At 41.3% G+C, this 27,351-nt stretch overlaps 4 protein-coding genes and 1 long non-coding RNA gene across 6 annotated transcripts; all 5 read left to right on the forward strand.

The window, feature by feature from the left end:
- Nucleotides 1-1,256: 1,256 nt before the first annotated feature.
- On the forward strand, nt 1,257-3,599 carry LOC134190990 (52 kDa repressor of the inhibitor of the protein kinase-like). The gene is made up of 3 exons (XM_062659546.1): nt 1,257-1,814; nt 1,875-3,462; nt 3,506-3,599. Exons 1-3 carry the CDS (start codon nt 1,523-1,525, stop codon nt 3,597-3,599), a joined length of 1,974 nt encoding a protein of 657 aa, XP_062515530.1. The 5' UTR covers nt 1,257-1,522.
- A 17-nt stretch (nt 3,600-3,616) lies between these two features.
- Nucleotides 3,617-4,344, forward strand: LOC134191407 (uncharacterized). Its single transcript, XM_062660020.1, has one exon. It carries the CDS (start codon nt 3,638-3,640, stop codon nt 4,235-4,237), a length of 600 nt encoding a protein of 199 aa, XP_062516004.1. The 5' UTR covers nt 3,617-3,637; the 3' UTR covers nt 4,238-4,344.
- A 6,290-nt stretch (nt 4,345-10,634) lies between these two features.
- On the forward strand, nt 10,635-10,992 carry LOC134190568 (uncharacterized). The gene is made up of 3 exons (XR_009971655.1): nt 10,635-10,708; nt 10,785-10,828; nt 10,890-10,992. It is a non-coding gene; the product is annotated as an uncharacterized LOC134190568 (long non-coding RNA).
- A 106-nt stretch (nt 10,993-11,098) lies between these two features.
- Nucleotides 11,099-14,874, forward strand: LOC134191504 (uncharacterized). Its single transcript, XM_062660127.1, has 12 exons — nt 11,099-11,217; nt 11,291-11,653; nt 11,730-11,807; nt 11,865-11,921; nt 12,449-12,784; nt 12,848-12,970; nt 13,029-13,409; nt 13,469-13,612; nt 13,680-14,027; nt 14,121-14,252; nt 14,333-14,428; nt 14,489-14,874. The coding sequence occupies exons 1-12, from the start codon at nt 11,145-11,147 to the stop codon at nt 14,872-14,874; spliced, it is 2,517 nt and encodes an 838-aa protein (XP_062516111.1). The 5' UTR covers nt 11,099-11,144.
- A 1,742-nt stretch (nt 14,875-16,616) lies between these two features.
- Nucleotides 16,617-25,396, forward strand: LOC134191109 (C3 and PZP-like alpha-2-macroglobulin domain-containing protein 8). 2 transcript variants are annotated; one of them, XM_062659675.1, is made up of 33 exons: nt 16,617-16,932; nt 17,003-17,040; nt 17,103-17,262; nt 17,437-17,489; nt 17,558-17,575; nt 17,649-17,700; nt 17,778-17,866; nt 17,940-17,985; nt 18,070-18,154; nt 18,216-18,324; nt 18,398-18,631; nt 18,695-18,880; nt 18,954-19,055; nt 19,127-19,189; nt 19,261-19,476; nt 19,888-20,043; nt 20,111-20,263; nt 20,337-20,512; nt 20,580-20,811; nt 21,279-21,488; nt 21,551-21,677; nt 21,744-21,920; nt 22,827-22,908; nt 22,972-23,224; nt 23,288-23,480; nt 23,539-23,732; nt 23,803-23,958; nt 24,033-24,098; nt 24,163-24,515; nt 24,573-24,663; nt 24,741-24,815; nt 24,884-24,989; nt 25,054-25,396. In XM_062659675.1, exons 1-33 carry the CDS (start codon nt 16,821-16,823, stop codon nt 25,209-25,211), a joined length of 4,521 nt encoding a protein of 1,506 aa, XP_062515659.1. In that variant the 5' UTR covers nt 16,617-16,820; the 3' UTR covers nt 25,212-25,396. The 2 variants fall into 2 exon arrangements, with proteins under 2 accessions (XP_062515659.1, XP_062515660.1); XM_062659676.1 differs by lacking the exons at nt 16,617-16,932; nt 17,003-17,040 and having other exon boundaries at nt 17,220-17,262; nt 17,339-17,489.
- Nucleotides 25,397-27,351: the final 1,955 nt, after the last annotated feature.

Below are 27,351 nucleotides of genomic sequence, written 5' to 3' on the forward strand. Positions count from 1 at the left end.
CGCTCCGTGCAAGATGCGCAGCTGTTCACGCATGTGCATGTACTGAATTCGAAGTGTAGTGTGGGACATTGATGATATTTAGTTAATTATCGTTAATCACATTGACGCATCCCTGGGTTTTCAAGAATTATACATTCTAGCAACAAGCTAATGATTAGTTAATGATAATAACAATGAATAGATAAAAATTAGTAAAATTTTACATTTATATTTACAATAAATACACACACACACAAACACACATACACACACAAACACACACAAACACACACACACACACACACACACACACACACACACACACACAAACACACACACACACACACACACACACACGCACGCACGCACGCACGCACGATCGTAGCTTTGAAGCAACTGCGTAAAAACAGCTTCATTTGCTAGTTCTATTTCCTAGAAAGCTCGTTATCGTAAACTACCTCGCATACAAAACCATAGTTCACCAGTATCCTCAGGATGTTATCTGTTTGACATAGTTCAGTACTACATGTATGTCCCTTCAAAATTTTAAGGTAATATCTTCCTCTTGCATAAAGTGCTTGACATTTGACAAGGCATGAGTTGTAACACAATACATTAATGGCAATTAAAACTGTCCAGAAGTAAACATGGTATGATAATACCTACAAATAATATGTTCTTATTCTTTAGCATTGTCATCCTATCCATACACATAGTATTTTTTATCAAAAAGCAGTACTCCAGAGACTCAGTTTTTATTTGACCATTCTAACACATTTCAGACAAGTGGGAAATAAAAGACACGCATGCAGCACTGCACGTGTAAAACATATTAATTACTGAAATGAAATAAAATAAGATGTTATGAACCAACCATATACATAATGCAATTCCAATAATATGTGACACAAACTAAGTACCTGAGAAAGAAGAAGGAATCCACTGAAACATAGGCATTGCCCATTGGTTGAAACGCAAACTCGAGAGGTAGATTGTAGCCTTGCTTAAAGTTTGCTGTTACAAATAGAAAAATTGAAGCAAGAAGTAGAGAAACATATTAATTAGTATACAAAACAAGACAAAAAGAAGATTGGTAAACAAGCAAACGAACAAGCAGGCAGGCAAACAAAACAACGACCAGCAGATCTCTGCAAGAGTTTATAAGCAAATGTACAACATACCTGTTAGACCAACCATTACAAAGAAAACGTACAGGGACCAAGAATGACCCATGTCATGCTGATCGCCCGATTACCATCAGTAGCGTAGCTCAAGAGGTTTCCAGGGGGTCTGGAAACCCCCCAAGCAACAGCCGTCTAATATCAACTCATTGTCTTACGTCACACCTTCTCCCGTACAGTTTTTGATATAGATTCGGCAGTGATTCCTGTGGTGTACTGTACACCCTACATACGCTCCGTGACCGGCAGGGACGTCAAGGCACGCCTAACGCGCGCTAGTGTTCCAACTTTGCACGTGGCGGGCACCTTTCCTAGTCTCCTGACACGTGAAGAGAGGGAATTTCCGAAAGTGACTGTGGACAATGAAGAGGCGTTCTAAAGACCAACTGACCATCAGTGCTCTCTTTGAAGCTGCTAGAAAGAGATCTCGAGGCGGGGACCCCACTCAAGAGAGTGTAGATTCTGAGCGGGCATCGTCGCATTCCATCAATTTGGAACTGAACCCAATGACAAGTGAAGCATATGAAACTGCAGACCTCAGTATAGAAGTCACTGGATCTGGTGGCAGCGGGGATCATGTAAGCGATCGTGTTGAAGTGCTTGCATTTGTCAATGGGGATGAACGTGATCCTGCTGAAGCCTGCAGAGCGATTAGTGAGTGTACTGCAGTCGGCGGCTGTACAGTAATAAATAGTGTATCGTATGATGTCGTAGGAAACGATGTTGGAGAACTGGTAGATCCAAACAAACTGCAGGATGATACAAAGCTCTCCTTGCTGTTGGGTCATTTTGTTCCAGACAGCCACTTTCCGTTTCCTCCTCGGCAAGAGAAGAAGAGTGGGCGAGATACCAAGCGCTATTTTCAATTACAATGGCTTGAAAAGTATAACTGGCTAGTTTATTCTCCAAGCCAAAATGGTGGATATTGTCTACCTTGTGCACTTTTCAGCACTGATCAATCAACAGGCCAGCTCTGCAAACAAGCAATGGTAAAGTTCACCAAAGCGTCTGAGACCCTTAGAAAGCATGACCAACAGGAATGTCATAAGGTCTGCTGTACCAGGGCCAGCCATTTCATTGCAACCAGGAGACATGGTCAGGCAAATATTCTTCAGCTTGTCGTAGACCAAGGGAGTAAGCAAAAACAGGAAAATATAGCCAAGCTTTGTGCCTTGATCAAGACTGTAGAGTTTTGTGGACGCCAGAACATTTCTTTGCGTGGCCACAGAGAGAAAGGATTTACTTGGGACCCCAACGAACAGTTAGCATGTAATCCTGGAAACTTTCTAGCTCTATTGCGTTTTCGTGTGGACGCAGGTGATGAACACTTGTTGAGGGACTTCCATATGTCTCAGTCTGCTCGAGGACTACGTGCGTCTTACCTGAGCCCAACAATACAGAACGAGTTGATTGAGTGCTGTGGGAAGGTTATACAAGAAGACATATTGAGAGATGTCAGAAAAGCACCATTTTTCTCAGTGTGTGCAGACGAATCTGCTGATGCCAGCAACCAAGAACAGTTGCCCCTGGTTCTTCGTTTCGTCGATGAGTCTGGACTCATTCGTGAAGAGTTGGCTGAATTTCTCTGTTGCTCTGATGGCACCACCGGGCTAGCTTTAGCTAATCTGCTACTGACCACAATGACGGAAATGGGCTTGCAGCCAAAAGAGAAGCTTCGTGGACAAGGCTACGACGGTGCAGGGAATATGGCTGGACCTTTGCAGGGTTGTGCAAGCAGAGTAACTGCAGAATGCCCAAAAGCGCTGTACCTCCATTGCAGTGCACATTGTCTCAACCTGTGTATAATAAGGCTAAGCAAACTGCCTTTCATCCAGTCTATGTGGTCATCATTGTTAGACGTCAACATCTTTTTCAAATATTCACCAAAGCGTGCTCATGCTATGGCTGAGATAGTTCATGAATGGCGTCAAGGAGAGGGTGGCGACTCAAAGAAAAAGTTGGTTGATTTGTGCAAAACAAGGTGGGTAGCGCGACATGAAGCCCTTGTCGTGTTTGCTGAGCTTTATCCAGCTGTTTTAACGACGTTGGAGACAATCAGCAGAAACAGGGGTGGAACAGTTACATGGAACGCTACTAGCTGCTCCTCTGCTACATCTCTCCACAATAACCTAACCCAGTTCCGATTTCTTGCAACATTTGTGATAACATCAAAATTGATGGCTGCAATTCAAAGCCTAACATCAAGTCTCCAAGAGAAAGCCACAGATGTCGCAAAGGCTTACAAACACGTCGCTAGAGTCATCTCCGTTCTTCAAGATATGCGGGACAACATCAACGACAGGCATGGTGAATGGTGGACAGACGTTCAGGCTTTGTGTCTGAAGACTGGAGTGCAAGAGAGTCTCCCAAGATATTGCAGTAGGCAGACGTACCGTGGGAACATTCCAGCGCAAACGCCAGTTGACTACTATCGCCTGAACGTCAGTATACCGCTACTAGATGACATTATTTCGCAAATGAATATCCGGTTTGGAAACCTTCAACAACTAGCTATGAAAGGAATGTCATTTATGCCGACGATTTTGCTACGTGATGCTTCAGCCAAAGCAGATATTCTTGAATTTGGAAAGGCATATCAAAGTGATTTTCCTACTGCGAGTCCGAACTTGGATGCGCTGTCTGCAGAAATTGACTTGTGGATTGCCATACTGAAATCACTGCCCATTTCAGAGCACCCCGCTACTGTAGCAGAAGCGTTGCGTTTGGCAATGGGTAATCCACTAATTCCAACTGTGTCGAGGCTATTGCGCCTTGTCTGCACCTGGCCTGTGACGTCCTGTGAGTGCGAGCGGTCTATAAGTGCTCTCAATCGCGTCAAGACATCTCTCCGGGCATCCATGTCGCAGATCCGATTCAACGGACTTGTCATGCTGCATGTCCATTACAACAGGAAGTTGTCACACTTGGACGTGATCCGCTTATTTTCTGCCAGGAACCCGAGAAAGATTATTCTCCCAAACTTTGGAGAGCCATACTCAGACAGTGAACTAGCTAACACTTTTGTACTGGATACTGATTCACCAGAAGACACGTGGGACACTGAGCTAGACAGCTAAATGACTTAGTTTACAATTTTGAAGTTGTGTGAAACGTTTATGCTATTATCATATTCACTACAGATATCAAGCTCGTAAGATTTGGAAACCCCTCTGGAAACCCTTGAGCTACGCCCCTGACCATGGAGACATGGAATGTTCTTTGCGCTGTTTTGAGGTGTCAAGCAGTTTGGGAATATTGCGCACCAAAGAAAAAGCAAGCAGCACCTCATAAACCCCATTTAGACAAGGAGAAACACATAAACAATAATTACAAAATAACAGTTTGTTAGGCAATTGACAGACACACAGGTAGTACTATAATCAGTAGCAGTAGAAAGAAACAAAGATATGACCATAGAGAGAGAGAGCAGCAGCCATATCCCAAACTTGCGCATTACCTTCTCCATGCTTAGACTTGAAACCTTCGCCCAGCAATGAGCTGTCCTCACAACAATCATTTGGAACATTACCACAGCCATTGGTCACCCAAGTCAGTTGATGAAGTGTTTTGTTCACACAGCCACGAGAGTAATCAAAAACTGTGGCAACACATACAACCATCCCGATCATACAAGAAAGGGCACTACACATAGAATATGTATGGTCAGTCATTTATAGTCTCTGTTGCTATGCAACTAAACATAAAATTAAAACAACATAATTGAATGCATGAAACATAATATGCTTTTGTGAGATTATAATTGTTGCTTGTTCAACAACGCGAATTCTCATTATAAAGTATGTAAGCTATAATTATTAGAACCTAATTAGTATACTACCAATATAAATGTGGTAACTAATAATGCTGCCATATTGATTATTGAGTACTTATCACATAAGTTCACTTTGAAGTATTTAATACCAACGCCTCCGTTAATCAGCTACTTATAAGTTTGCCTAAAATTCCTACGATCTACATAGCAATGATGAAGGCCGGCAGAGTACTCCAGATGTTAGGTGGGCCAGGTCAAGTTCCGCCCACACTATACGTAAAAAAAACTAATTTTATTTAGTCACTTAAACCAATATTTCTGAAAGTTGGGTAGGCCATGGCCCATCTGGCCCACACTGCTCCGCCGGCCCTGCAGTGATTACAAGTAGCCTCACAAGCTATATATGGTATTGGCGTTATTAGCAAGACAACATTCGAAAACTTGTCTCAACTCACATGACAAAGATAGCAAATGGTGTGAATGGACGGCGACTATCTTGACACATCACTTCTGCATCATTGAGGTTAAAAGTAACAATCGTTGACAAAATATTTAAAACTGTTACAGCAGATTCATTGCACTGACGAGAAACGCAAAGACCCCAGCGAACAAGAGAAAGACTCTACAGTACAAGAATCAATCACAGTGAAAGGAAAAATACACACATACACACACACACACAGACACACACACACACACACACACACACACACACACACACACACACACACACACACACACACACATTACGTAGAAAGAAAGTCACAAAAAATAAATCTCTACACTCACCACATTCGGACCACCAGTGAGACTGTTGGAAACTTGGCCCATGTGGCCTTGAAACAAACAGTAATGAGCAACGTCATGACTAATGCTCATACACTCATCATAATCTCCCAGCCACTGCACCACCCCAGTAGACATGATAGACATCAAATTACTACCAGGTTTCCCGGTTGCATCCAGCACTAGAGAAAGACTGGTCACGTAACTTCACATTTACAAAAACCCGACGTCACTTGTCAGTGTAGCGTAGCTGTCGCTTCCATATTGACATATATCATTGCCTTCTTGCAATATCTCTAGTAGAGACGTCAGTTCTGAAAATTTTCTGCGAGCGAGGTTAACGATTTGGCGGAAAAGTCGTCATGTCTCTCGTGAAGAGCGTTTTAAACTGCTGACAAACAAAAGAAAAATATTGCAGTAACAGCATAACGCAGCATTGTCTCGATCGTTCCCAGGTGTTCGCCTCGCTCCTCCGTTGCTCAATAAATTTGCAGAAGAATTGCAAGCCATCCACTAGAAACATCAAAGCATTTTTGCTGTCTGGTTTTTTAGACTGGAGTTACACTTACGTTGTAAAAAGGGTTTCTCGCGTGAAGGATAAGATGAAACATTGGCGGGAATTTATTTGACGGTTTACCAAGAAATTAACAGGAAAAAGCTAGTATTGTTTTGGCGGTTGGACGTTTTTGGATATTGATCTAATATATACGGTAGGAAGGAGTTTGCGATGGACAGTTGCATGCGTTCGTGGCCATCACATTTCTCTGGCTTATCTGGTCTCTGTCTGAATATCTAGATATTTACGTAGACTGACGAAGAATTACTGAGTGAGCGTACGTGACTCGATGCTCCTGCTTCATCAATAGCTTCACGGCCTCATTCTCATGTATAAACTAGCTAGATAAAACAGACGGCAAGCAGGGGTTACAATCTTGTGGCTTCGGTTCCTCCGCGTGACATTAGTCCGTCAGCCAACCTCCCAAAAGACGCTTCTCTACGAAGTTGGGTAGCCCCCCAAGCCCAGGGAAGTTTCGATAACTCTAAAACATAAAGCGGTATGACAGAACTAAAACTGCACTTGTTAGCCTCACCATACCAGGGCCGTTAGGTAGCTGCACGTCAACAAAATTTAGGGGCGTGGCACACAGTCAGTAGAGCGAGCTTGCTAACTCTGTAGTCGGCAGAGCACTCAAAACGGGTAAAAACGCATTATGCAAACTACTGAGGCATAAAGCATCCATTGTGAACATGTTAGCTCGCAGCATTAGCCAAATAGCTTACGATATAATATCACACGTCATCACATGACACGCGATGACGAAACCTTTTGAGTTGTGCGTCTGTCAACTTTTCTAGAGACCTAAACTAAACCAGATTGCTCATTAGCAGTTCAACTTCTATTGCGGCAGCAGTAGAACAAACTGTAAGCAAATAGAAAGTCGTACCAATGCGAATTAGGCTGCCAACAGAAAACCTAGATGTCCGGGCAAGCAGGCATCACGTAGAATGAAAGCGCTGCACAGCTACCTTGTTGTGGACTATGAAACGGTGTCTGCTGTTCTCCTACGAACGGAAATCAACCGTCTTTCTGTAGTGCTCTTGTCCAAAGTCAGGTCGCAGACACGTGGCCTCATAACCTCGTCGCTTTGTCATTTGGCTACCTTTATAAGAGTCCAAATTATTTTCTGAACGTGTGGGAAACAAGTAACACGCCAGACAGACGATGATCTGCGTTTATTGACGTAACCTCGTGCAAAGAATTGTGATGCGGGGGCGTAATGACTACTTCCGGTACCGTGATCGAAGTCTATGGTAGAGTACAGTACAAGCATTCACTTTCAGATTGTGGTTTAGATCAACTTCCAGTTAGCAATCTAGAAGTAAGAGCTTTCGCCTAACTACATTAGATTATGTGTGAGCAAACTACTTGTTGTCTTCTTTCGACCAAGCGTTCTTACTCAGCTTTAACTCAGCTTTCAACGGTATCAGAGGTGAAGTTGTCAACTGAACAGTTATATACCAAACCGAACGTCAGAGATTTATTGTTGCATTATTGTTGACCTTGGCAGATCTCAAATTCAAAATCATTTCGCAGTTTTGTTTTGAATATCATCAGATGTCTTTGCAGAGAGTAAAGATAGCAATAATTAACTCTGAGCACTGTCTGTGCCATATTCGTCATGATGTTACCGGTCCTCTCACGGCTCTTACACAAATCAGTTGGAGAACGTTGCAACATGCAGCAAGCATTGTCTTAGACCACGTCTTTACGGTTCCTCAGAATTCTTGCACAGATGAATCGAAACCGATAGGAGCTTATCACAGACAATGCTACCAAGCATAAACAAACAAACAGACTTTAGACAAACTTCAGTGCAGCTGAGATGTTAGCATCTTTGAGAGTAGTTTAATAGCAGATTCGCATAACATTCTTTGCAAATCCACAAACTGTAACGGAGTCGGAACTGGTCACGTCTGCTACTGTGCCCCAAGAGATTCTTCTGAGAAAAGTAGCTCTGTCGTTGCATGACGAAGGCAAACGCAACATACAAACAGAAGAATATGAAGACGAACAAGACCTGCATTTAAGGCCAGAAGTTACAGCAGATGTTTCGATATACCGGCAACTATCGTGTTTCTCACGGGTACAAAATATCGTCTCCGCTTCATCAACTGGACGCAAGTAGGAAGAAGTCTCTGAAGAGAGCTCTGCCTAGCCTTGCCAGAACACCATGCGTTCACAGGCTGTGATACAACCAGCGCCTTCGCAGGTAAAGGCAAAGTTGCACCACTGGAACTTCTAAACAAGAATGGGTCGTTTTGCACTGCTATGCAGCTAATTGGAAAACCTTTGACAGTAACATGGATGTTTTGTTTAGAAATGTCAACCTTACGTTTGTAAGATCTACGGCTACCATGACGTCGCCACCGTCATTAATGCTGTGAGGTATTCCTTATTTTGTGTAGCACAGCTTTCTCCTACCCAAGACGCTCTGAAGATACATATCAAACGAGCAAATTATCAGGCCGGTGTATGGCGACGTGCAATGGAAGCTAATCCTGATATATCATCTTTCCACAATCAAGGTTGGCAGATTGGTGATGACAATGAGGCCACTATAGAATGGACGAAGAAGCCACCGGCACCTGTTGACGTTTTGAAACTGATCAGTTGCAGCTGTAAAAACTGGGTGCATCTCTAATTAGCTAAGCGCTGCTCTTGCCAGCGAAGCTGCTTGCTATGTACAGATGTGTGCCAATGCGACAATTGCGAAAACCCTATTCCGCGTGAAGTTTTTCAGCCTGCTTCCACTATAGCATCTGCAAATGAGTTTCCAGCTGATACTTTTGATGCAAAATCTAGTGATAAACATGATGAGTAGGTGGCTCTTTACATTTCATTGGTTATTAATTAATTATGTGTAGGTTCTCTATGAAATCATTAGTTCACTAGCCAGTGACTAAAATGACTCTGAGCGATTTAGTACAGCCGTACATTTAGGCACTTTATGTCAGTAACGCTTACGACCAGCTTTCAATGGTCTTATGTTAATTACTGTACACTTTTACAACGTCTAGATAGTTAGTATTACAAGTCGTGCCATACATCCGGGAGTTTGTCACTACTTGTGTGGTATTTACTGTCTTTCCAAACGCTCAGGGTCACGTTACTGTTGCAAGGCAGTCAAACGCAGCAGCACAAGTGTAACAACAGTGTAGGAGTTTTCTTTCATCAACAGAACTACTGGCAATGTGAGAAATACTAGCTGGAGACCGCACTTCATCACCTCCAGCTCTAGAAAAGACAGCTGCACTAGTTGAAGCCTTCGCGTGATATAGCTAGTGTATACAGAGCTTACGCATGGAACCACGTTCATCTCTTACTCTCGGTTCGCTGTTGCTGCGAATTTGCGTGGGCGTGGCCTTAGTCAATCTAGTTGTTCTTGTTACTTAGAAACGGCCCCGTTTCAAGATGGCAAACAATCGCAAATGCACTCGTATGGTTTCTCTTCGGCGATTGCAACTACGGAAACTTCCCCGGGTTTTGGGGGGCTACGCAACTGGTCGCTTTCTGGTGTTGGCCGACGGACTACATCCAGCGATACGCCATTAGATACATACTAGTACATACTTGATCCACGTGGGTGATGACGTCAGCAAATCGTATTAATCCAAGTGGCAAAATTAATAACGGGTTTTATATCGGCTCCCGCTCAAAAAAATCCGCCCATTCGCCAAAATATACTCCCCGCCAACAATCCATCTTGTACAGTATGCAGAATGTCCTTACCAAGAGGTGTTGCTACGAGTCAGTTCGAGCTCTAGGAAGTCAATTAGCACGCCTACTCGTCCAGCATACCGCAATCACATCTGAGAAACATATGATTGCTTTGCGGCTAGTAGTCTAGAGTGTATTCAACAACAACTAGAATTTTGAGATAACTAGTGCTTTAGTTGTATTTTGCAGAAATCTAGATAGGTAGAAGGTGCTAAACCAAACGGCTAAGCTAGTCTTCCGGTTAAGTAGTTGCGTAACTAGCGTACTTCTCACTTCGTTAGGAAGTACAAACATCTGTTGGCTACATGCAAGGCTAGGCGGTGTTTGTGCATCAACAGCGTACGCCATGTGTCGACGCGATAATTCGTTGCTGTGATCGCGATCTCTACATGTCGTGTGAACAAGAGCTGGCTCGCTTTACTAGCCGGGGCTGGCTCGGATCGGCTCGGCCCAGTTTGGAACTGTGCTCGTGTGAATTGGGTATTAGATAGGGGTCCGTTTGACACTTGTTATCTAATTAGACGCATACCCAGTAGTCTCACACCATGACCTGTTCTGACTGCTCTGTCACCTTTGTCCATTGTTGAACCAAACATACTGACAGGATCAACAGGAAACGCGTCATTTGCCTAGACGCCTTTGCTGCGAAGGCTAGATGGCTGAAAGAGCTGGAGCTTTTGTTTTCGTTCTGCTTTTTGTAGTGCTACTACAGTAAGTTAGCATAGACGGTCTTTGCCTCTCCTACTAATCAGTACGTACGTGTATATCCGCTCGAAATGTATTCTAGAAGAGAGACTGTTCACTCTATACAAATCGGTGACCGTCCACCACGTAAGTGTCTAGAGACGACGCTCACTGTTTGTATTGCTGTTGACACGTGCGCTTTTAACAGGTCTGTGTTGGACTGCATTTATTAATTTGAGGTTTCCGTCTGCATGGAGAAGAGATGAAGTGGAATCACCTGACATTCATAGAAACAGTCATTATCCGGTGTGCAAGCAACCCAAAGACGTGGACTGTCGGACACGTGACGGTAACTTGGATTGTAACAAGATGTCTCCCAGTACAGTAGCAATATACTTGCTTTCTAGGGCGACTAGCCAGTGAAACGTCTGATGTGCTAAACTGCACCGTCGAGACTGGACTGATGTGTATGTCAAGGGATCAACCGAATGGTCGTCACTGCCAGCACGACTATAAAGTTCGCTATTTGTGCGAATGTACGCAACTCTAAACTCTTCATCTAAATTTCTAATTAATTGACAAACCTTTCACATGAACTCGATTTTGTAGGTGACTGCCTCCAGACTTTACGCGGCACCCACGGGAACGTCACAGTTCCTGGCAGATCTATTTACACTTACAGGCAGTTGAAATGCCGATGGAAAATCAAAACATCACCTAAGAGAATCATTCTTCTCAAGTTTAAAGAAATGTGGGAAGCATCATCTAATAATTACTACGGAGACTCAGAGTTGACAATATTCGACGGCCTCAATATGTCATCAAGTTTAGTTTTAGCCAAACTAGACGATTTTACTTCTGAGCAATGGAAGACTACTACACTGATGTCTTCTGGATCGACGATGACAGTTAAGTTGAAAACTAGAAGAAGATTACAACGTCACATGAGCTTTTTATACACTGCTGAGAAGTGTAAGAGTCGAGTGCTTTAAAACATGTATAATGTGTTTTCATTTTCTATGTAAACTGACATATTGTTTCATGTCAGTTTCTGCTAAATGGAAATTATGTGATTTTAACAAAGACAAGTGCGGCTGGACTGACAATGATCGGGTTTGGATTCACGGTATATAATTTTTTAAATTATTACAAAACTCTCTTAGCATAAAATTGTTTGTACTAGTCAAATGTAAAAAGAAGAGTGATAACGAGATGCTAACGAATATATCTTGTTCGTCAGGTAAGACTAGACACAAATATCTGAAAAAAATAACGAGATCTACATTCAATGAGCGGTTGCGTTTCATCATTAATACGTTATTGACGTATTGCTTAGGTCAACTTGACGTGATTTGTGCATCCTATAGCTATATTCGCACGTTTACGCACAAGCAGGATCTTACATTAGATATTAAAAGTCTGAATTTGTAGTAGCCAGCTTCAAGACGACACGTTACACTTGAAAACAAGAAAATGTTCTTTGTTCAATGAAATATGTACATGCGTAATACACATACGTACATGCATCCATAACTATTGCACATCATAATAGAGAACAATTTTACGGTGTACTGAGATATACACTGTTATTACCGAGCGGTTACTGTAAATGGTATGAATTATCTACGGCAGCAAACTCCTTCAAGACTTGCTTATAGTACTTTACGACAATTATGTTTTAGCTAAAATTTTGTTATTTGCTAAATTCAACATTCTGATCTATATATTTTGTGCTCTTATCTGGCAATTTTGTGTATCTGCATGTAGGCGGCATTCTTACAGTGAGAAAGAAGAACGTAAAGCGTCGAAATAGCTACGTCATTAAGAGTCCATTATCTACAAGTTTAAGCGACACGTGTCTGAGGATGCGCTACAGGAATTCCATCCCAAATGGTCGCTTTACCGTCTCCATGTGGACGTTAAATCACACTTACGTTTACAAATTTTCTGACCAACGAACAACAAAATGGGCAAACGCTACAATTCCAGTGCCGAACGGTCAAATTTTCCGCGTCGTTCTGCGCGTCACGTTGGGAAAATCTCTAAAGTGGAAAATAGGAGATTTGGCAATAGACGGTATTAGGAAAGCGCCCTGTTTTGTCGGTAAGATTAGCTCTTACGCTTGACCTTTATTCATCCTATTCTAAGCGATCACTAATATTTCAGATACCAAATGTACGTTTAACAAGACAAACGTCTGCTCTCATATTAGAGTACGATCTCCTACAAAACGTCGTGCTGGCTGGGTGCACGAGAAGAGCGACAATACGACAATGACAGAAAATCCAAGTACCGTTATGTTTATATATCAATTCCGTAATTGTGTTTTTCTCAGCGGCTCTTTTAGAAAAATGGTTGGCATTTCGCATTCTAAGCAGCCAACGCCGAGTGCGTCCAAGTCCCCCATTTTCTTCTCGTCCTATTAGAGCGTCTCCTGGTCAGCAATGCATCTGTTTCCAATACCAGACTACGTTTAAAAATGCCTACGTTCTGCTGAATTACTCCTGGTTCTACAACGCAAGTCGATGGGCAACTGAAATAGTGTGGAAACAACGAGCTTCAGACGGTAACGGACATTGGAAGACCGCCTGCTTTCCTGTGACGGCCCCGTCGATGTCCGTCGAATGGTCGTCGTATAGAATGTTCGTCTATCCATTCAACGGCACTTCTTCAAATGGATATTTTCTAATCGCCAATATCTCGTCTTTATTCCGTTGTTCACGGCAAGGTCAGCAATGCGCTGTAAAAATCTACCTTTTCATCACGTGATGTTGTTTATTTAATTAGCTCGTAATTGCTCTTTCAACTTTGATCTTTGTGATTGGACGGATAAATTTCAGTCAGAGGGTTTGCCGCCTTCGTGGATAGTAAGAGATGGCAGAACATGGAGATATCACTATTACAGCCTATCCAGAAACGTCACTTGCCAAAGTAATACACAATTTACATCCAAATTTTCGTGTTCAAGTTATTCAACAAAATGTATTTGTCATTTGAGGGAACCACTACGCCGTTTCAGCAAGCTTGTACCGCTATATGTCTGAGACGCGTAACCGACGATTTTATGTTCTGACTGGAAATTGGATAACATCAAGAAATTATCGTTGCTTTTCCTTCTTTATGGCGCAACAGTCTAGAAGAACACTTACTGTGAGCGTATCATCGTATGATGGGAGCTACAAAAACTTGATCCATGTTATATCGCAATACACAAACACATGGGAATTAAAAACAGTTGGTCTTCCGTTAGATATAATCGATCTTTTCAGAGTGGAATTCATTACGCCTGCTTTCCATCAAATTGCTATCGATGAAATCCAGTTCAGTCATATGTCCTGCGAATCAGGTAATGCATGACCTTTACCACATGACTGACAATTTACTGTATGTATGAGTCTGAGAGAGTAACATATACTATGTATATATGTTGTGTGTGCAGATGTAGACGAATGTTCTAATTCCAGTCTCAATGCATGCGCGGATAAATGTGTTAATTCGTTCGGAGACTACTATTGTTGCTGTTCATCGACCTACAACTACGATCTCGCACTGGATCTACGCAGTTGCATTCGTAAGTTCAGTTAGTAGCATAGATAACGTTATGTCTTGTAACATATCACGGAATTAACAAAAGTTCGTTTGCGTTCATAGCAAAGTGTCGACGACCGTGTCAAAATGGTGGCACGTGCTCCACTCCGCACACTTGCTCATGCCCAAGAGGATTTACTGGCACGGATTGTACCATTCGTAGGTGTCATTACATGGACGTTATTTCGACAGCTGATGTACTTCCTATTTGATGTTTAGAGTGTGGAGGTCAAATCAGTAATACACAAGGGATTGTTGAATTTCCTCGCATATTAGGATACAAAGAAATCCATTGCAACTGGAGCATTGTTGCACCGCCAGGATATAAAGTAGCTTTAGAAATAGAAAAATTTCAGCCATTTTCGAGTTCCTATTCTCACTGCTACTTCGCCAACTTAACGTTTTGGAATCGTCACTCAGACAACGGCTATCCAGCTTTTTGCGAGCCTCAAAGCGACAGCCGTACGCGTCCGAAAAAGATTATTTCGTTGTTTAGAACGCTCAATTTTACATACTTTCGAAGAGCAAATCGTTACGGAGGACAGGGATTTCGTATCAACTATCACACATTTAGTATGAAGCAGTTCACAGTATTACTTGACTAATTATAAAGCTAAGTCATCGTTTGTTTGCACTTTAATAGAAGACAAGTGTTCAACGGAATGCGAATCTGTACCTTGGTACCGCCGGTAAGTACGTATCTTACCTAGTCCGTGTACCGTTTCTCCATTATATTTTCAAGTGCGAGCAACAATTGAATATTGAATTAGAAATTGAAAATTGCCCAAAATCTGCTTGCTATTTCAATACACGGTACACGGACCCATGCAGCTACAACCATTTGTAACTCTACGACGTTTCATAATATTACTCTTAACTTAGACTTCCCCTATAATTCTACTACGTTGATACGTGTATAGCATGTATTAAAGATTTAGATGATATCGTTGGCATAGTGGTATATAGCTGTCTGTCTGTATGTCTGTATGTCAGAGCACCCGCACACATATCTCCGCCGCCCAGGGTCCGCGATCTCCGCCGAATTTCCCTAGGGCAAGTCGAAAACATGCAGATCGATACCTCTAAAACACGCAGATTCACAGTGAGTCTGTCGTCTTCTTCTAGAGTTCTCTCGCGACGACGCGAATTTTTGTCCATTTATCGAACCCGCCTCAACTTGCGCGCCAACTTCTCTGAAACGGCGCGTCGGATCTCCATTAAACTCCACGTTCGAGACGTCGGACGGTACGTACGCAGCGTGTCGTCTAGTACCGGCCACGTCGAAAAAGGCAAGATATTTCTTAGTATATCCGGGTCTTGTAACATGACACCTACTTTTGTTTGGACGTTACGAGCTTCTAAATTTTTCACGTTAGATACGCCTGTTTCCTGCAACGGCAGCAACGTCTTCAAGGTCACAACGTCCAATGGGTCTGTCGAAATGGCTGTGAGATGAGACAAAAGTTATATATATATATATATATATATATATATATATATATATATATATATATATATATGTAACGTTCCATACATACATACATACATACATACATACATACATATATGTATATATATATACACACGGAAAACCATTTATCCGGGAGAGTGAGTAACTGCACGTGACTTTTATGCTTCTGCTGCTCGGATATGTCTGCAGGGAAACTCGCTGCTAATATCTCGGAACGAAACGCTCGGTTACATTTTCATTTCTCTTCAACACCTTCCAGTTCATTCGAACGTACGCCACACTAAGCAGTTATTTCCACCGAATCCAACATACACGTGCGTTTCTTGCAATGACCGCTCTAGAGATCTAAACGGAAAACTCACTGCTAAATTTTCAGAGCGGGACTCTCGCTTACATTTTCATTTCTTTACAATGGGATATTAAACAATGATCTAATCAGCCCGGGCGAAGAAAGGGGCTACTCATACGGCTAGCGAAGAACGAGATCTTGATATACAGCATGTATACTTTGGGATATTGGATCTCCTCCTAATTTTTCAGAATGGAATATAATTGAACAGGATATAACTCAGAACAAAATACCTCATGAGAACTCCGTCCGGCTGCTAATTCATCAGAATGGAGTAAAAATGCATGTGAACGAGCTAATTTGCACCTTCAAGTTCATTCGAACGCACGCCCATACTATGTGGTAAGCAGGTTATTCAACTAGTGTGTGTGTGTGTGTGTGTGTGTGTGTGTGTGTGTGTGTGTGTGTGTGTGTGTGTGTGTGTGTGTGTGTGTGTGTGTGTGTGTGTGTGTGTGTGTGTGTGTGTGTGTGTGTGTGTGTGTGTGTGTGTGTGTGTGTGTGTGTGTGTGTGTGTGTGTGTAAAACATGACTTAACAATTAGTCTAATTTCAAATGCTTGCGAACGGGCATTATACTTAGCGACATTAAGTTTAATAAAGAATCGCTTAACACTGAAAAGCTTGTCGTTAGCTTACCAATTAATAATTATTACTGTTTCAAGTTGTTGTCACGGGTACACAATTGCAACGTCAGGAGTGCTGCGTCAAGGTTCTGTTGCGAGAGTGAATGTAATGCTAATGTCAATGCCAAAGAAAACCGTTCAAGTTAGAGCTCAATTGTTCGACCCAACCAACTCGCAGTTGATATGTGAAGCTAACCGTACTGTTGATACAGGACTAGATGGTACATTAGAGTTAGACCGCGTATAAACTCATTTCCACTATTCATTCCATTGATATTAATCTATTTACAGAGTCGACGAATGTTGACGAAGGTTGGATGTCGCTCGAAGTAAAACGACAACGACTACATCAAGTTTTCATAACGAATGAACAAACTGTCATTTTTCCTAGATTCCGTCCGATCTTCTACCTTCTCAGTATCGACTCAACGTCTCCGCTGTTTCTGGCGACATAACTTTCTTCAGTGAAAGTGCAATTGTGGGTGTGGCGCCAAAGGGTCCAACGATATTAATTCAAACTGATAAGCCGGTTTACAAGCCTGGACAAACAGGTAAAACATAATCCTAGAACGGCTAGATGAAAACGAATGACTTGCGTAGATTGTAAAGCCACGTTGTCCAACATAGGGAAAGGCATTGTTCTAGAGTCAAAACTTCTATGCTACGCATTTATTGCTCTATACAAAACAGCATTCACTGTGTATTGTTTACATTCTTCTGTTTAGTTCGAATGAGAATTGTTGCCGTCGATTTCGAAATGAAACCTTACAAAGGAAACGTGAGTTGAACTTGTCAGTGTACCAGACTGTCATTCTTTATATGCCTATTTTTTATATATACATGTAGGTAACAATAGAGATATCGGTACAGTTCATCCAATCCATCTTTTGAACTGTCAACGCTAAATTGAACTTTACTCTTTTGTATCCTTTTAAAGGATGGTCATGGTACTAAAGTTCAACAATGGATTGACAAATCGCCGCTCACAGGTAAGTAGTTGCTACATAAAAATTTGTTTAAAGGTTTAATATGATGCTCCAAATCTCAATAAATATTTGTTTGTAAGGAATTGTTCCTTTATCGTTTCCATTGTCCGACGAGCCAGTTGCTGGAGTTTGGAACGTTTCGGTATTCGCGCTATATCCACCAGCAGTGGTACTGTATTGTCTCAAAGTCTTTGATTATTGTCATTAATACATAACAGTAACAACACTTTTGTGTCTTGCAGGAGAAATCTGAAGTTCAAACTTCATGTTTTCAAGTCAAAGAATACGGTACAAAACTGATTTACATATTAGGTTAATTAGATAGTCTTACTCTTTCCAATTGGAATTCTCGTGTTGTCTGTTGTGTTTCAGTACTACCAAAATTCGAAGTAACAGTTATCGTTCCACCTTACATTGTAACTATATACAAGACAGCTCCCGTAACGGTTGTAGCAAAGTCAGATGAACATGTAACGTTGAAGGACAGCATTTCTATAATTACGTGAGTTTCAATTTAGATACACTTATGGAAGACCGGTCAAAGGCGTGGCTTGTGTAACTGCAAGATCGGTATACGACTATCGTTATCGTCTACCTCGAACGAGTGCGTCACAAACATGCAAAAAGGTGAGTTAGATTAATGCAGTCGTTTTCTTGAGCAAAGATGAAATTAAATAATTGAATATTTTTTAACATGCAGATCGATGGAATAACCGACTTCAACATGTTACTAGGATCGAAATTTTATGCATCTAGAAGCTACTATAAGCGATATTTGTCCCACGTCGAGTTCAATGTAACAGTAATAGAAAAAGGAACACAGACAGCAATCAATTCAACAGAGACGGTAGTAACATCCGAATATGATTATGTTGCCAGCTTCCTACCGGGATCACCCAGAATGTTTAAACCAGGACTGCCTTTCACCCTAAAGGTATATACTATCGTTTGGTCCTCCAGAATACTTTACTTCAGATATCGGCATTTGCCTATATAGATCAATGTAATGACTCCTGATTTGGTGCCGTTTTTCAATCGAACCAACGTCACTTTGGACTTTTTTGTATCGCAATATCCATCAAACAGAAAAATTCATTCTACAGTTGTTGAGGCTATGAACGGTACGGCAGAATTTGAAGTGTTTTTGGAAAGAAATCATTTTAGTAACGACATCGTCGTAAAGGTAAGTACCCTTAATTGTACATACTTTGCAAACAGTTTTGTACATTTTACAGTTTTTCACTTACATAATCTAGGCGATAGTCGATTCCGCAAATACAGCCATACACACAATTCAAGTAAATGGTTTTATCGGTAAACCCCAGATTACCACCAGATCAGAAGAAGAATTATTATTTGTAAGAAAAACCAAATCAGAGTCTATCCATGCAGTCTGCTCAATTATTATTTTAACGTTTTTGACTTGTAGCCTGGTAGCAATGAGTTGACATTCTACACAACTCAAGCGGTCGAAACAAATTTGTTTTTGCTGGTAAGATATGGTGATTGCATGCACGGGTAAACCTAGATGTTGGTTTCCACTGTTATATTTCTCTTCAAAAGGCATCCTCAAAAGGAGCACTTCTGCGTTCCTGGACTAAAACAGTGAAAGGGAAAAAGTCTGGAAAGTATTCGGGAGTACACGAATTTCGTATTTCTATTAATGTCAGCTGTGCAATGACTCCTCAGTTTCATCTCGTTTCCTACTATATCGAAGAGAAAAACACCGCAATCGCTGATGTCATCACATTGAGAGTGCAGCCTTGTTTTCAACACAAGGTATGAGCAGTAAGCATATACATATATATATATATATATATATATATATGAGTGTGTGTGTGTGTGTGTGTGTGTGTGTGTGTGTGTGTGTGTGTGTGTGTGTGTGTGTGTGTGTGTGTGTGTGTGTGTGTGTGTGTGTGTGTGTGTGTGTGTGTGTGTGTGTGTGTGTGTGTGTGTGTGTGTGTGTGTGTGTGTGTGTGTGTGTGTGTGTGTGTGTGTGTGTGTGTGTGTGTGTGTGTGTGTGTGTGTGTGTGTGTGTGTGTGTGTGTGTGTGTGTGTGTGTGTGTGTGTGTGTGTGTGTGTGTGTGTGTGTGTGTGTGTGTGTGTGTGTGTGTGTGTGTGTGTGTGTGTGTGTGTGTGTGTGTGTGTGTCTTTCTAAATACTTGTTCAGACAACAGCTCTACATTATAGGTCAACGTGGCTTTTAGTTTAAATGAGACAAAACCTGGAAGAAACATACAGATGTCGATAACAGCAGATCCTGGTTCGATGGTCAGTTTATCAGCAGTAGACAAAAGCGTATATCTGGTGCCTTCCTCTTGTACAAATCAAATGACTGCAGAAAATGTATTGTCATGGTGTATACTATTTATCTGACAATCGGACGTTGACCGTCAACGTCTTGCCCATGTAGGTATTAGCTGAAATGTCAAAATACGACGTTCATTCTAGCATTTCCGACGACGACGAATCGAGTTTGTATAGTTTAAGCGACACGGTAACCGGTGGTTTGAGAGACTGGTGGAGATCTTGGTGGCCCAACACTGAATATCCTCAATCATTTCGAGTAAGATATGCATGAGGTGCACGATTAAGCAAAGAAGCAAACACTGCGATATTGCTATTCTATTGTTGGACAGGCGGCAGGTATAGCAGTCATGAGCAGTTATCACTTTGGACGTAAAAAGGTTTATCGCTTCAAACGTCAAGTTGGTTCGGGTGACGGCGGAGAAGACGAGGAAGGTGGTTTAGCTGGCATTGGCAGAGTAAGAACTTTCTTTCCCGAAACGTGGCTGTGGGAAGATCACATCGCAGAGTAAGTTCATCTTCAAAGAAACAAAGTATAGATAATGTAGATGTAGCGTGTTTCTTCGTCCATGCAGTGCTAACGGCCATGTGATGTTGAACTTGACAGTTCCTGATACTGTCACTACGTGGGTGGCCGACGCGTTCGCTATCTCAGAATCTTCAGCTTTCGGAATAGCCGAGATGCCTGCAACTGTCTTAGCGTTTCAACCATTCTTCGTGTCGCTCAGTCTTCCATATTCGGTCATTCGAGGAGAAGAGATGACTGTGATCGCTACAGTCTTTAATTATTATCACGAAAATCTCACGGTAAGTTTTATAAACAATTACAGCATATATTAAAAATCCAATAGCTCGGAAAATTAATCTATATTCATTAAAGCAATTATACATCCCTTTCTTACATTTCTGAAACCATCAACGTCATCGTGTAAACGATGTCGTGTGTTAGTTGATTGACTTGCCTCTACAGTAATGTACAAACCATGACAAGAAGCAAGTCGATTATCAGTTAACAAAAATTGTTGAAAGTTGTTAGCGTATACAGTAGTAAGTATGTATTGCTGTAGTGATGTATGTAGTACTGTAGTATGGTATGTAGTACTGTAGTAATGTATGTAGAGCTGTAGTAAGGCATGTAGTACTTTAGTAAGGTACGTAGTACCGTAGAAAGGTATGTAGTACCGTAATAAGGTATGTAGTACCGTAGTAAGGTATGTAGTACTGTAGTAAGGTATGTATATAGTACTGTAACTACTACCGACTGTATATTGCAGGTGTTGGTGGTACTTGAAAAGCAATTATCAGAATTTAGATTTTCCGACGGAGACGGCAGTAAGAGAAATACGACTATCTTAGTTCAGTCAAAAGACAGCGCTACAGTTCGTTTCCATATCGTACCGTTGCAATTGGGATACATTCCGCTCAAAGTATCGGCCTATTCCTCGTTCGATTCCGACGCAGTGTTGAGGACTCTTTTAGTAGAAGTAAGGCAAACAAACAATGATGGTTTATTGTCGCTAATTTGTATTATCGGTATTTTCAACAGCCGGAAGGAGTTGAAAAACGTGATTCTCAAAGTGCTTTTGTTTCTTCATCAACCAATTTAGAATTTCCTCTGGAATTACCAAATTATGTCGTAAATGGTTCCGCTAGGGTCGTCTTGTCTATGACAGGTAAGAGAGTTTCTGCTGCTTGTATTTAATGCCGATGGTATGTATTACACGCTACGACGTTTTTAGGTGATTTCATGGGTCCCGCCATAAGCTGCCTTGGTTCCCTTTTAAGAATGCCATATGGATGTGGAGAACAGAACTTGATCAACTTTGCTCCAGCCGTCTATATCAAAAAGTATCTCGTAGAAACCGATAGCCTTACGCCCGCGACGGACCAAAAAACGAGAAAAATAATGAGTACAGGTACGTGTAGGTAAACAAAATTTGAAAATAGAATTATTTGATACAGTTTCAATAAGTATGTTGAGCAGGTTTACACTTGCTAAATTCAATAAACTATATTAATTATGCGATGCCGTTGTGTTGACATCGGACAGTGCTATTGAGGAGATGTATTCGTTGTTCATTTAAAAATGATCAGAGCTCCGTTTGCACGTATTCAGAATTACTTTGACCGCAATTGTTCTGCAAAGATAGTGACGCCATCCAATCATCGTTGTGTTCTGATAGGACGCTGTAATATCGCCTCATACTTGACACTGTGTTCAAAAGCAGACACATTTTCATATTCCGTCCAACTAGTACGAAATATTCTATCTCGTCGCAAACCCCACATATAGAAAGTTCGTCCAAATTTAAAACATTTTTAGAAAGAGATGCAAATGCAATTACCTTCCGAAATTGATACATTAGCTCGTCTGCTCGCTTATATAAATAGAGCAGTTTGCTTTGCAAGCAATGTTTAATCAAGTCTTAATAGAAAAGCTACAACTTGCTTATGTGATGGCTTGAGTAAATGTAATGCTTTCTTACAATTCTTTGGTAGTGTATATATTTATAATCTTACCTATTCTATTCTTTCTTCGTTTACAGTTGTTTTTTGCCTTTTAGCTTCATGTTCATCCCGAGACATGTTTCTACTGCATGTCATACACTTATATATGTTTAAAACAACAAACAACATTCTCATTTACAAACAAGAATGTCACTCAAATAGCATGCATCATGTAGAATAGAAAGTTTTCAGGAAGGATACATAACTTTATTCCATTTACGCTTAACTCCTCGCCTTTGTATAGAAATACAGAACCTTTTAAGAAGCTATTGTTTAGAGCACTTACTACTTTCTAAAATCTCCTGTTGTAAAAGGTTATCAGAGAGAATTGACGTACCAAAGAAGAGACGGCTCGTACGCTGCTTTCGGAGATCGCAGTAGGAAAGGAAGCTTGTGGTAGAACGAAGCACATCAAATTAAGAAACTATTTTTTCCGATATTCTAACCCATTGTTTGCAGTCTGACAGCTCTCGTTATGCGTGTTTATGCTCAAGCGTTACCGTACATGTACATCGACATCGAATCGATGAGCCGATCGCTTTGTTGGTTGATAAATCAGCAAAGTGAGGACGGATCTCTAGGAGTGAAGGTCGACGTTGCAACTGGAGAATTGTATTGTGCATCGGTCGGCTCAAAAGAAACCGTTCAATTAGAATTAACAGCCTACAATATAATGGCACTTTTAGAAGTTAAACGCAAATTGAAAAACAAGGTAATTAATTTATAATGTGACAATCATGCCATCTACTAGAATGTTGTTTGTATATCTTGTTAGGAATTGCAATGCAATGCTGGCAACGTTGTTATCGACGACGTCGCTAGAAAGAGCATATTGTTTCTACTAAAAAACATTGACAACGTAGTTAACCCGTATTCTAAGGCGATGGTAGCGTACGCGCTGGCCATGGCAAACGAGGAAGAGTCAGATGCACTCATCGACCAGCTATTCTCACTTGCAGACAGAAAAGGTTAGTGCGTCATCGTCAATTCTATCTATTTGATTGCGTAACGTTAGACTATCTCAAGGCGATACGTGCTTTTGGTCTCTCGGACAGCAATGTAGACGGTCATATAGATGTCGCTACCAACCGTCGAGCATACAGACGGCTGCTTATGTAATTCTGGCATGTGTGGAGAGAGACAGAATAGCAGAGACGGTTTGTGTCGTTTCGTGGTTGAGCGAGCAGATGGACGGATGCGGCGGATATCGATCGACTCAAGTAACTGCATGCCAACGTATATACTGTTATATCATAGACAGAAACGTGCACGAGATGGTTTGTACTGTAGGATACGGTATTGGCATTGTTTGCGCTTTCTCAAGCTGCACGAATAATATACTCTGATGATTCGATCAACGTGACTCTTCACGTTACAATGGAGAATCACATAAACAAAACGTTTAAAGTCAACGATAATAACAAAGTGATCACTCAAAGAGAGGAGGTATTCTAATGGCTTTAAAACTAAGTTTGAGTAATAGATATAAATTGGATGTTAATATTTGTGGTAAACGGTAGATTGCTATATTCCATTCAACCCATGTAAAAGCACGCGGTACTGGGAGCGGTCACGTATTGTTTCAGGTGATAAAAAATTGTAATATATATATAATGTTATATTCACTCTTATTACTTCGTGGACATTTAGGCCGATCTGACCTACAACATTCCTAACGTCGATCCAAGCGACTCGTTCCAACTAAACGTATCGGTGGAAGCCAAAGCATTTAACTTAGACGAGATCACGTTTGACTTGAATCGATTCACACGAAACTCACAAGACGAAATCGACGAACTACCGAACCCTGACGACCTCTTTTGGGAAGAAGATCCGGATATAGACGAGATAGACAAAGAAATTGAAAAAGAGATTGAAAGGCATTCGAGAGAAACAGAGGAGGAGAACAACGAGAGGAACACGCCCACTCAGACCGTTTCATTCGCAAACGAAACGCAACAACAACAACAACCGACAGTTTTGATCACGAATGTCTGTTTTAAGTAAGATGTCGACTACGCAAACAATGTCTAAACACGTGACATCTCTATCTAATGTAGGTGGAAGAGACTAGAGGAAAAACCGGGAATGGTCATCATTGAAGTGGGTCTGTTGTCGGGATTCCAAGCAGACTCGATATTGCTTCAACAAGTATATACAAACTATCATTTTAATGTTCACGTATAATGTTCTATATATCGCGGTTATCGTTTTCGTTGTTATTTCAGTTATTTCCAAAGACAGAGATCGGTCTGATGCGATATGAAGTTAAACGTCGCGTCACCACTTTCTATTTTGATGAAGTCAGACAAACTTACGCAGAATTATCGTTGATGCAATACCCTTGTTAATAAGTATCTTTAATATTTAGTTTCCTCAAGACAGACCGTTGTGTTTCAGTTTTGAGCAAAAACGAAGTCACTGCGTTGCAAACCTTCGACCAGCGTATGTCAGGGCGTACTCGTACTACCAACCGGGTATTGCTTATTACTGTAGATTTTCTGTACTTGAACAAAATTATTTGTTCGATTTTGTCTTTAGACTTCAGTACAACTGTAAAGTACGATCCTCCTGAGGACATTTCCAACAACAATCTAGTAGAATGTGATGCAGAGATCATTAGTGGAGACGTAGTTGAAATAGTCTCGTCTGGTGAAATATCCTCTTCTGGATCAGGTGGAGGTCAAAATTTTGGTTAGTTAGAAATTTGATGAACATGAAACAACGACAATGAAACAATGGCTGTCCTGAATTTTTCTTTGCTACTGATGTGTGTCTTTAGTGTTGCAGTCTTTATGTTTGAATATTGCTCAGCAGTTTGTGAGAACATGTAATTGTTAGCATGATAAAACAGTCTTAAGGTCAACATGTTCGATCTGTTGCTTTCAGAGCTGTCAAACCACCAGTTCTTCTGACCTGTAAGTGTTATTGAAAATATGTATGAGATAATTATCTATAGCATAATACCGTATAGACACACACACACACACACACACACACACACACACACACACACACACACACACACACACACACACACACACACACACACACACACAAACACACACACACACACACACACACACACACACACACACACACACACAAACACACACACACACACACACACACACACACACACACACACACACACACAAACACACACACACACACACACACACACACAAACACACACACACACACACACACACACACACACACACACACACACACACAAACACACACACACACACACACACACAATGCAGAAAAGTAGGGAATACGGTGTGGCTGTGTAGAATGTCTCACTGCAGTGGAAACTCGCAAATGTAATCCAAGTTACACGTAGAAATGTGTCACAATGCCAATTGAACACTATATGTATAAGCGACAAAACACATATATAAGCTCATGCACTTTTCCCTTCCACATACGGGTCCCTGAATGTTTGACCAACATAGCCGGAAGAGATATTTTCTACTACAGATAATAGTTATGACACTACATGTCAAGCAATCACAGAACAGAGAAATGAAGAGCAGGAGCTCTGGTCGAGACTTTACTCTCAACTGAATAACACCAGCTGATAATGCTGGCTGGACAGGAGAATTAATACAATTATTAATGTCTATTCGCCTATCTCATCTAATTTTGTCCTATTTTGCCATATAGAAAATGAAATTAAACAAAGAAACCACCCGTAAACCAGTTACTCTACTACTCAAAACACAATAGCTATCTATTTAGTATTAATTACCTTAATATATTACAAAGCTTTCTTTGCCAACACTGTGAACACTCTAAATTGATATCAAATTTTCTCATGAGAATCTGACCTGTACAGCTGCTTGAGACATTCAACGTTTTTCTCTCTCTCAACACATAAGATTTGAAAGATGGAACAGCAGCTTCCACCAGTGCAACCAGATCTTCGACAGTCGGCGCTTCCTCTTTGCCCATTTTGACATCAGACATCTCTATATTAAATCCAACATCAGTACAGAGCTGCAACCAGGTTGAAACTGAGTCAAGATAGATGCCCCAGACCGAGTCCAGACATTCTGAAGGCGATAATAGAGAAAGAATGTCTCTGAAAATAAATCTGTCTTGAGTCTGGGTAGGAAATAAGAGACAGGTTTAATCCATTGAAATACCATGTTGCTCAAGATTCCATCAAACGGTCCAAGTCTCATCGCTTTTTTATGCTTCCCTGTACAAATGTCAGTGGCACGTGACTGCTGTGTAATCTGATTAGCTCTGCTCTAGCTAACGCTATTCTTCTCTCGCTGATATCTACACCGACTACTCGTCCTGATTTACCGACTCTCGATGCTAACTCTACTGCAAGCCTTCTGGTATCGCAGCCAAAGTCTAGAATACTTTCTTCTCTCTGCGGTTTCAGATATTAATTCATCAGATCACAAGACATTCGAAATTGGACGTCGGAGTGCTCGTGAAAAGTATTACCGTCACTTTTAGCTTGCTCAAGAAAATTCATTGGGAACAACACCAACCTTTGTTCTTGAGATACGTGTGAGTTTTCTTCGATAATCCGGGTACTGTTAAACTCATGGGCCTCGACCTCCCTGACCGTGCAGCGCCGAGGATCGAGAACTACCTTTACTAAGACGCCGAGGTTACATGTGCGTAGACTCGTTGATGCCTCAGCTCAGTCTTCTTGCGCGGTAGGTCTGGTACACCGCTCTAGCAACACCAGGTGAGGTAGCTGTCACGTCTTCATAAAAACATGTGGTTTTACACGTGTCGGCAGAAGAAAAAGGTCACGTGGTACTCTCACGTGGAAGGACCACCAACGATAGTCCAGAGCAGTTGATAGAT

This window comes from Corticium candelabrum, chromosome 15 (assembly GCF_963422355.1).
Source record: "Corticium candelabrum chromosome 15, ooCorCand1.1, whole genome shotgun sequence".
Classification (NCBI taxonomy): domain Eukaryota; kingdom Metazoa; phylum Porifera; class Homoscleromorpha; order Homosclerophorida; family Plakinidae; genus Corticium; species Corticium candelabrum.